The sequence below is a fragment of the Mus musculus genome, chromosome 2 (genome assembly GCF_000001635.26).
Source record: "Mus musculus strain C57BL/6J chromosome 2, GRCm38.p6 C57BL/6J".
NCBI lineage: Eukaryota > Metazoa > Chordata > Mammalia > Rodentia > Muridae > Mus > Mus musculus.
The window spans coordinates 153,053,554-153,064,343 of NC_000068.7; the positions used below are offsets into that span (position 1 = coordinate 153,053,554).

The 10,790-nt window shown below is 51.2% G+C and overlaps 1 protein-coding gene across 4 annotated transcripts in view; it reads left to right on the forward strand.

Moving 5' to 3' along the window:
• The window catches only part of Xkr7 (X-linked Kx blood group related 7), a 28,443-nt gene extending 21,702 nt beyond the window's left edge, over positions 1-6,741 (forward strand). For 3 of the 4 annotated variants that reach the window (XM_030250595.1, XM_006499323.3, XM_006499321.4), the window contains exon 3: positions 462-6,741. In XM_030250595.1, coding sequence (XP_030106455.1) covers positions 462-1,417 — 956 coding nt within the window. In that variant the 3' untranslated portion in view covers positions 1,418-6,741. The remainder of the gene's footprint in view (positions 1-461) is intronic. The other variant, NM_001011732.1, reaches the window with a different exon arrangement.
• Positions 6,742-10,790: the final 4,049 nt, after the last annotated feature.

The window sequence follows — 10,790 nt, forward strand, 5'->3', positions numbered from 1 at the left end:
TTCCCTCCTTAGTTCTGTCCAGCTTTACTTGCCCCTCCATACCCAGCCTCACATCTTCTAATGGTGTACTGACCCCTCCGTGACCTAATGATCCCTTCTTGATCCCTTCTACTCCCAGAGTCCTGGACCCTCATTTCCCACCCTCCACCAAGACCCCCGAATCCTGTCTACACCCCGTACTAGAATCCCAGACTCGATGCCCATGAAGCTCAAAAGCACACCAAATCTATTCTCCTTTATGCTCCCACACCCACAGAAGTATCCAGCCCATTCTTCCACCCCCCCCCCATATCCATACCCCTTGAAGACCCTTCCCCCAGCTGGACCCTTCCTCACACCTGATCCACAGACCTTCACACCTGCTCAGAACCCAGGTCCTGACCCAGCACCTCCTCCTCTCCAGACCCCAACCTGGACCCACCCGTAACCCAGCCCACCCCACCCCTACCCTGTTTCCACAGCTCTCTCCATCTCTGCCTCCCTTGTGTCCCTGGCCTGGACCCTGGCATCGTACCAGAAGGTGCTGAGAGACTCAAGAGATGACAAGCGGCCTCTGTCCTACAAGGGTGCTGTTGTCCAAGTGCTGTGGCACCTGTTCACCATTGCGGCACGAACCCTGGCCTTTGCCCTCTTTGCCAGTGTCTACAAGCTCTACTTTGGCATTTTCATCGTCGCCCACTGGTGCATCATGACCTTCTGGGTCATCCAGGGCGAGACAGACTTCTGCATGTCCAAGTGGGAGGAGATCATCTACAATATGGTGGTGGGTATCATCTACATCTTCTGCTGGTTCAATGTCAAGGAGGGCCGCAGCCGCCGTCGTGTGACCCTCTACTACTGCATCGTGCTGCTGGAGAACGCAGCGCTCACTGGCTTCTGGTACTCCAGCCGCAATTTTTCCACTGACTTCTACTCGCTCATCCTGGTCTGCGTGGTAGCCTCCAGCTTTGCCTTGGGCATATTCTTCATGTGTGTCTATTACTGTCTCTTGCACCCCAACGGCCCCATGCTGGGTCCCCAGGCACCTGGCTGCATCTTCCCTGAAGCCCCAGGGCCTTGTGGCCCTCCAGCTGATGCCATCACAAGTCCGCCAAGGTCTCTGCCGAGGACTACAGGCACTGAGCGGGACGGGGTCGCAGTGGGAGGTGAGCGAGCCGGGACCCCTACACTGCCTGTCTTCCAGGTGCGACCCGGTTTGCCTCCCACGCCAGTGGCTCGCCCCTTGCGGACAGAGGGGCCTGTCATTCGGATTGACTTGCCTAGGAAAAAGTACCCAGCGTGGGATGCTCATTTTATTGACCGCCGGCTCCGGAAGACCATTCTGGCACTGGAGTATTCTTCGCCTGCCACACCCCGGTTGCAGTACAGGAGCATGGGCACCTCCCAAGAGCTGCTGGAGTATGAGACCACAGTATAGACACAGTCTGCCTCCCAAAAGGGACAGGCTTGACTGACCCCACATTGACCACAGTGTTGAGTCTGGTTTTTCAGGGCCACCAGGCTAAGTGGGAATAGATCTTTGGATCCAAGAATGGTCCCACCATTAGGATCCCTTAGGGGAGAGGGCAACCAACCCTGTGGAGGCTCTAGGCCTCGTTTTAAGCCCTGTGGCCCATTCTCTAAGTTCCCCTGGACCAGGGCACAGGGCATCAACTGGTGCTACCCCTCATGAACTGCCCCAGTCTCTTGGGGATACCATATAATGCTTGCCATGGGGGTCTTAACTATCCCTGGCCTAGATTCATCCCACATCATCCCTGGTGGGCCTACAAGAAAGAAGGCACTGCCCGGGGCCCAAGTACCCCTCAGGGAGTGTGGGGGAAGGGCTGCCATGTGGTGGGAGGGGATCTCTTTGAGAAAGATGGAGAAAGCTGTGGTGGGTGTAGAATGAGTTGGGGGAATCTCTGGACAGGGTTGGCACAGTTCCTGTAGGAAGGGAAACTGGACGGGAGGAGGATTAGAGCAGAGAGTGGGGGAGGGGACTTGGGGGTCTGACAGCGCAGGTGTTGGGAGGATAGAGAACCCTGAGGAGTGAGGGCTGACAGCAATATGAAGGGTGGGGTGCCTCTGCTTGGGAGGTGCACTTGGGAGGAGCTCTATTATGGATGAAGTCTAGACCCCTCAGGTGAAAGGTCACAAGGTGCCATTTGTTCTAGATGTGCAGATGGGTCGCGCCCTCTAGAGGAAGGTCTTAAGCACAGCAGATAAAATGTCCAGGGAGATTCTGTCCCACTCAACTATAGATGAGGCCCTGTAGCCTCACTCTCGCACTGAGAGGACCTGTTGGGAGACATCTAGATTCTAGAATACCTCTTGATAGCATGTCTTATGGAGCTGCTGGTCTTTTATAAGGACCAAGGACCTGGAGCCCTGATGCTCTGATGTGGAAGAGTCTAGCTTCTGCTGTGGGTGGTTGGGGAGGGGTAGCGTGGGTCACCTGGGATGTTCTAGAATGGGTGCTCCAGTCTAGATCTCCTTCTACGTCCCCAGCCCTATCTTCTCTAAAAGGAAATTGTCCTCAGGACCCTTGAGACATTTCTGCTGCCAAGTGGCTCTCAGCTGGAAAAAAAAAAATAGCTCTGGGGACGTGACATAAATTTTGGCTTCCTGCCACCCTGCAGTGAGGTTCTCTGGGGCAATACCTGGGAGACAAAATTTGGTTTTGCCTCAAATCTGCCAAGGCCCCAGGCCTATGAACTATTTCCCATAGTCCAGACATCCTAGGTTGCACAAAAGACCACTCATCCTAGCCCATGTCCCTGGCCTGGGACAGCAGCCAGTCTTAACTGAGATGCAAGATGACAAGACTGGGGAGCTAGGAAGTTTTGTGAAATAGAAGATGGAGTTCTAGGCAGATCCTAGAGTCACTCATCACTCTCTCTCATGCCAAGTGAGATGAGCTCACTGAAAGGGGACGGCCTGGGACTTTAGGGACAAGTGCAGATAGAGCTGGAAGTATGGCAGACCGTGAGAATTCTAGACTATGCAAATAAGAAGTATTTAGCCCTCCCTGGCTCAGCTTTTCTTGAAGTTACAGATAGAAAACTGAAGCTCAGAGTGGCAGCTACTCTCACAAGGTTCCATCAGTGCTGGTGTGGCAATGGTTGATTTGCTGAGGTTACGGGGAGGGTCCCACACTTACAGTAAGTCTAAGAGGGCACACACGAGCACACATCATGCCCACGATACGTGCTATTGTGCTATCATACCACTGCGGGTAGCTACATCTATTTACCAGTGCAGAATGCTTTTTTTTTTCTTCTGCCTCCCAGAGCGAGGCTTCCAGAGTGTCAGGGAGTTCTGGCTAGACCCAGGTCTGCTCTGAGGGATTCATCCACTCTCTTTTCCCTCTACCCAGGGCTAGCTTTGGAGACAAACTCCACGGCCAGCTATACACACGTCACAATCTGTCAGACAGAGCATTGAGGATTAGCTCCAAACCTGAGCCACTTCTTTCTGCAGGGCTCATGGTGCCAGGAATTGCCATCCCATTATTTCCCTGACACTCTTCCTCTGCATGTGGCACCCCAACAAGAGCTATACACCCATCCACACATCAATAAGGTAACATCTGGGCTACCCTTGACAAGTTATTTTATACCCCTACCCGCTGTGGATGCCCCATTCTCCAGCAGCCTAGAAGGAAAGGTTCCCAGTTCCCCGGCTGGTTGCTGCAGGAAGCCAGGGTCCAGGAACCAGGGTGAGCAGAGCTAGGTGTATGGCTTGAGGCTGCTGGGAAGCCATGGCCACGTTTTTTCATTCTAATCTCACAGAGCTTTTCCCAGGACTGCCTGTGAGAGGAGCTGGGCACCAGGGAAGGTCATGGTCAGAGGCCCTCACCCTTCTCATTATCTGGACAGAGCTCATCTACCCCTAGTATTACCCCCCCACACACATCCCACCCCCAAGCTCAGGACCCCATCCTTCCTGGCTTGGGGCCTCTCGTTATTGGCCTGTGTTTTTGCTTCACTAGGGCAGAAGAATCCGAGTTGGGGAAAGCCCCATCTCCTTGGAGCTGTTTTTTGGTTCCTTTCTCTGACACAATCTACCTCAGCTGATCTCTTTCCCCCGTCACAAGTGGACCCCTGGAGTCCGCCACTCTTGTTCCCAGACCATAAACCAAACCTGGATTCTTAGTTCTTCCCTTGATCCCCATGAAGTTCTTTCAGTGAGAGAGGACTTTTAGAGCCACAATCTTAAAAGGAGGGGGCTCAGTGGGCCCCCAAAGTCACTTGTTCTTCATATCTATTATATAGGAGAAACAGAGAGAGTCACACATTTGCCCAAGATCACACGGCAAGTAAATGGACCTATAGGGTTCTCCTGGGCATCAATAAAAGTTAGTTCTGTCTTCTTCAGGAGCAGCAGACAATAGGACATCTTGGGAACAGAAATACTAGGCAGGCCCTGGCCTAATATCTAATCCTGTGACCTTCCTTCCCTAACCCTGCCTCCTATTCCATGAGCTTCTACCCTCAAACCAACTCTAGCTGCTGGCTGTACACCTCAGACCTCCCCGGGCACCATACATCCCCCGCTGCACCTCCTCTCATCAACGTACCATGTGCCTTGTAACGGTCACCCCAGCCGGTCACCCCAGCCAACAGCACGGGCCTCCATCCTCCCCTGCAGGGAATTTTCTAAAGATATGGGCTCAGTCCCTTCCTCCCATTATCCCCAAATCTGCCTTATTCTCAGCCAGATCCCTCCTGCACCTGTGTCTCCCTGAAGCTTGTCCCCTCGAGGGCTGGAGAAACTGAGACCCAGGAGGGCAAGACTGAGAATGTGCAGGCCCCCAGAAGAGAACCAGGGAGCTTGGGACGGTCACCCCCAAACACTCCCCTGAAGCCCGAGGTTCTGCAGGCCCCTCCCCTTGCAGCTTGTCTGGGTTTGGGGTCTATAAAGGCCTGAGGGTGGGAGGGAGGTTCCTTAGGGCAGGGTACATGAGCAGAAACTCAGATGCAGCCAGAAAGGAAAGCGGGGTGGGTGGAGGTTTGAGAAAGCAGAACTGTGGGGACGGGCAGGAGGGTGTTCTGTGCTAATTAGGCAATAAAGTTTAGGCTTTGGAAAGCAACCTGCTGGCCACCAGTTTGAGGCTTCTAGTCTATCTGTCCCTTCAGAGATATCAGAAGTCTCTAGAACTTGGTTGTATCTGACCCTAGATGTCACCCTAGTTTCCAGCATCTAATTTCCAGGACCTAGTTTCCAGGTCGGCTGCTTAGGATCTGGAGTCTTTTCTAGTTTGGGGGCTCCTGATTCAGAGGGATTCTCTCCAAGTAGAGGGAGAGTCTAGGCACAGATTTCTAACTTAATGACAAGAGCCCTGATCCCATCCTCTGCTGCCTCACAACTCTTTGTCATCTGTCTCCTTCCCAGACTGAGCCAGATGAGGCTGCAGGTAGGGAGCTGAAATCTCTAGGACAAGTTTTCTGTGGTGTCACAGTGGAAGGATCGAGTGAGTGCCAAGTCCCACAGGAAGCATTGGGGTAGGGGCCTGGGTCCCCTTTCCAGTCAAGGACACTTCTGAGGCTTAGGGAAACAGGACACATGTGCCATTCTGGTTGGGACCCTGAGTACTTGGTTGCCACCAGTAGACGCGGGAGAGGAAGACCCGCATCAGGATACTGCAAGAGCTGGGTCTGATTCCTGCAAGTAGAATCCCCAGGGCACAGAAGTGCTCCCACACTCAGTCCCTTCCACTGTAACCTCACACCGAGGCCACCCCCTGCTCAGCATCTCTGGCCTTTTCTATGCACAGCTCTCTAAGAGTCCCCAGGCCAGGATGGATGGCAGAAGCTCAGGATACCTGCAATAAAGTTAAAGTGGAGGGGGCCTTGGGAACAAAGATGGGGAGAGGATAGCCACAAAAGCGGGGAGGATGTTCCTCTTCATCCAGACAGGCCTAAGAGGACTCCTCCCCTGCCCCTCTTTTGTCCCCTTCCCAAACCAGACATAAGAAAGGGTCCGAATATCCCCGGAGCCCTCAGGATTCCCTGAGGATTTTGTGGCTTGAGAAGTTTTTTCCCCTCCCCTAACAAAAAAGGCCATCTTAATAAAGCATTAACACCACCTCAGATTAGCAAGCTGAGTGGACACAGATGCATCCTAGAGAGGACTCATGTCAGCTCCCAGGACTCAAGTGTGAAGGACTTTTGCATTCTGTATTGGATGGCTCAATGCTTTGCCACAGCAGACCCTTGGGCGGGGTCTGGAACCCCCAAATTTGGCATCGGTGGCTTACTAACCAGTTACTTCTTAGTTTACAGAAGGGGCAGGCCCAGAGATGGGAGGCAACCTGCCCAAGCTCACACAGCAAGCTGGTGGTAATCTAGGACTCCAGCCAAGGTCCCTTGGGAGGGGGATCCCACCAGAATACCTTCACCTCTGATACCTGCCACGTGTCCACAGGAACCACTAGCCATGCCTAAGGGCCCGATTTCCTTGTCAGCACAACTCCAGGTGACTCTTCCCCATGTTCTCCTTCTCCTCTGTGATCAGTCCAAACTTCTGCCCGCTTCTTAGCCTACTCCTAGGCCCACTCCCTGGTATTTACTACATCTGTGCCATTCCCAGCCCCGCAGCCCCACAGCCCCGCAGCCCAACTTGCCCTTTCGAGCTTTCCCTGGGCAGGGGAGGGGCGGCGCTGGGGCTTCTGTACTGAAACTTTTGTACACCACAGACTTTTTGTATATTTTTAATTTTGCTGCGACATGAGATATTAAAAGTCATTTCAGTACATTCTGCTTGTGTCCTGTTTGGTTATTCTGGGCCAGGGCCAGGAGGCAAGAAAGAGGAACCATTTTCCATCAGGATCCTTTAAAGAGCGGAACTATTATCCAGACCTCGCTGCTGATTGGATAGACCATCAATCAATCAACCAGACTCTCAGTCTGAATCTTCCTAGAGATTTCCTCCAAGTCCATTTTACAGAGAAGGGGGTGGGGAATAAGAGATGGGAATGTACTGTTCCAAGGTCCTAGGAAGAACTCTTAGAAAAGCAAGACTCAGCCGGAAGTTCGCAGCTCGACTGAAATACGCACTGTTTATGATGTGTGTGCCAAGGAAACTTCGTATGTACTGTGATCCACGCTCAAGAGCTGACCTTGGGGGCCTTGGTAGAAGAGATGCCTTCCCCTAAGGGTTTCTACTCCCACTGTGCTGGGGATTGTGTACAAGGCACATAGTTAGAGGAAACGCTACCTGATCTGCACCCCATCCAGGGTTTGACACTAGCATAACGCTTCCCAAAATTCAGAGTATGAGAACCAGTTTTAGCTCACACACTTGATCGTAGCCAAAAGGTTGAGAAGCGATAAAGTGGTTCATTTCAAATACAGGCTTCTGTATTTCAAAAGGTCTCAGCAAGGCATGGTGGCACACGATGGAATCCCAGTACGTGGGAGGTGGAAACAGAAAAATCAGACATTCAAGGCATCACGGGCTACATGAGATCCGACTCCAGAACAAAAAGGTGTCTGGGAACTTCTGTGTAAGGGGGCTCTGAAGACCTCACTCTGAGGACCACTGGCATCATATCCTCCTGTAAGCCTGGTGGTGGCCTTTTCTTGAGGTAGAACCTCTAGTGCCTTCAGGATAAAATCAACTATTTTAGCCAATGCCCACTTTTTAGAAGAGGGACCCTAAACACTATTTGAGGCATTTGTTCATGGCACCCAGCACTGAGATAAACAAGCCAGGAGCCCCGAAAACACAACCTAAAAGGAGGACGGATTCCTTAGGCTCACCATGTCCGTGGCTACCGGGTTCCATTTGTCTCACGGCCGGTGTGTGCTCCTGCAGAGCACTGTGGCAGAAGTCTCTGGTAAGAGGACAGTGGCTTGCCTCGTGGCAGACCAGAGACCTAGAGAGACAAAGAGCCGGTTTCTTCCTCCTTGGCCTCTGCTCCAGCTGAGCTCTCAGCCGTTGGGCACTGCCATCTGTATTCAGGCCTGTCTTCCCCCTCAGTTGCGATGCCACAGGAATGGAGTTTACAGACAAACCCAGAGGTGTGCTTGCAGTAGTTAGAAGCCTGGTGTTTCCTGGTCATTTGTGGTTGGACCTGAGCTGGTACCAAATGTGCTTTACAACGGAACCAAGCTCTGGCCCACACGATATGAGTGGTAGAACTCAGTGCTACTTAAGGGCATTCCTTTGAAGGAAGGGGTAGCAGTCTGTTTGCAGCTTAAGGCACTGGCTGAATAGATAGACACTTTACAATGGTGAGAGGAACTGCAGTATGGAGTAGTGGCAGCAAGACAGGATGTGCTGGGTCCCGACACACATTGCTGCTCTACCTGTCTAGACTGTAGGCCTTGACTGTTAGGATAAGAGATAAATTCTCACATGAGGCCACTACTATGTAGCTCTCAGTTATAGCCAAATGGATCCCGGTTGGTGTGTCTGGACCACTGGCTCCTATGGGAAGGTGTTTTATTTTGTTCTGGTTTTGTTTGTTTTTACGAGTGTGAGTATTTCCCTGCATGTGTGTCTGTGTACCATGTGTGTGCCTGGTGCCCAGAGGCCTGAAGAGGCCCCATCAGCTCTCCTGGAGCTGGAGTTTCACGTGGTTGTGAGCCCCCCCCCCCCATATGGGTGCTGGGAAATGAACTTGGATCCATCAAGTGCCCTCGATGGCTGAGCTCCCTCCAGCCCCCACAACTCACCTAGCAATGTTTTCTTCCAGAATCAAGACAAGAGGAGAAGCCTTTTGTGCCCCCTGATGGATGGGCTCTTTACTCTCCAGCCATCTTGCCAATTATATTGCTTGCTAGGGTGCTCATGGCGTGATCCACGGACAGGAGAACATGACGGGAAAACATTTTCTCACAGTTCCGGAGGCAAAACTGGGCTGGTTTCTCCTGAGGCCCCTTTCCTTGACCTGAAGATCCAGTGCCCCACTGCACTCTGGGGTAGATTCTGTGTGTGCAAATGTTGCTAGTATCTTTTTATACATGTCAAATTTCTTCCTTCGCTTATACAGGTCCTCATAACAGTGGCATTTCACCTTAGTTGTTTCTTCTAATTAAAAAAAGGTTCTAGGATGGGCATGGTGGTGCACACCTTTAACCCCGAACATGGGAAACATAGGCAGATCGATCTCTGTGAGTTCAAAGCCAGCCTGGCTGATCTACAGAGCAAGTTCCAGGATAGTGAGGGCTACACAGAGATATCCTGTCTCAAAAACAAAACAAAACAAAACAAAACAAAAACCTAGCAGTATTTGTGGGGTTTTAAAAAAAATTTATTTATTACATGTAAATACACTGTAGCTGTCTTCAGACACACCAGAAGAGGGTGTCAGATCTTGTTATGGATGGTTGTGAGCCACCATGTGGTTGCTGGGATTTGAACTCAGCACCTCTGGAAGAGCAGACTGTGCTCTTAACCCCTGAGCTGTCTCTCCAGCCCTTTCTTGTCTGTTTTTACAGTACTTCACATAGAACCCAGGGCTCCTTGCAGGCAAGGCAAATTCTCTAACATTGAGCTGCACGCCAGCCTAACTTAATTATTGCTTTAAGGGACATATCTCAGGACTGAGGCTGTGGCTCAGTTGGTAGTGTGCTTGCCTAGCATGCACAAAGGTCCTGGGTTCTGTCCCCAGCACTGCACAAAGTGTAACGCTTGCACTAGAGGGGTGGGGGGATAAAAGCAAGCAGGAGGATCTGAACTTCAAGGTCACCTTTGTTTGCATAGTGAGCTCAAAACCAGCCTGGGCTACAAGAAACCCTGACTTAAATAAATAAATAAATAATCAAACAAACAAACAAACACATACATACATAATAAATATGAATTAGTAAATAAGTGAATTAAAAGCTCTATATCCAAACACTGTTAAGTACCAGAAGTTGCTGCTTCAATATGCAAATCTAGCAGCACGTACAACTTATCTCAGGAAACAACAAAGTAGAAAAATATAAGGACATTGACACCATTGCTGAGCTGCTCAGCTAACCAGCCCTGAAAGCACTCTCAGACTTCTGCTGAGCCACCTGCAGTCAGTCAGAATTGGCTGTTTGTCACAGCCAGAAGCAGCCCAACTCACAACCACATGTTTGCTCAAGCTGCCTGCATTCACCCTTCCAGGCGGAGCAGGAATACCCTCCTCACACAAGCTGCTTGCTGTATAGCTCCGTTCTCTTAGGTAAGCTGCAACTGTTTCCTTTCCCCTCTCTGCCTAGGACTGCCATGGACAATAACCTCTTCTGCTGCTGGGTGCAGAGGTGATCTTCATAATCCTCTCCACGGCAGCCCAGGCAGCAACTTAACTGGGGCTGCAGCCTGGCCACCACACTGATGATGCTGACAGCACGGCGTTTTCTGGCTCTCCTTATCTCGTTTTTTGATTCCCTGGCTGATTTTAGTAATGTGCGTTATCATTACGTTGCTGTTCCATTTTGTCCTGAGAACAGCTTTCTGAGAAAGCGCCATTATTATCCTGCTTTTAACACATGAGGACTCTGAGGCTCCGAGACATGATGCAAATTGCTCAAGGTCATTCATGATTGGACCCTAGTCATCTGGCCCTGCATGATTTACTGACACTAAGCACTTGAGCTGATCATGGCTCTGGGGTGGGTTCAGCACAGAGGCCATTTTCTTTTTCTAGTCATCCCCCTGTCCTAGTTGAGATTCCGAGCAGTGACATTTGGTCCTGTTAGTGATCCTCAGAATAAAATAAGGTCCAAATTTATAACGGGGGCGGGGGGGGGCTGAGACTGAGACAGGAAATAAGTTGCAACAGCCTCACCAGAGACTGCCTTTCATAACCTGCTATCACAGCAAGGCTA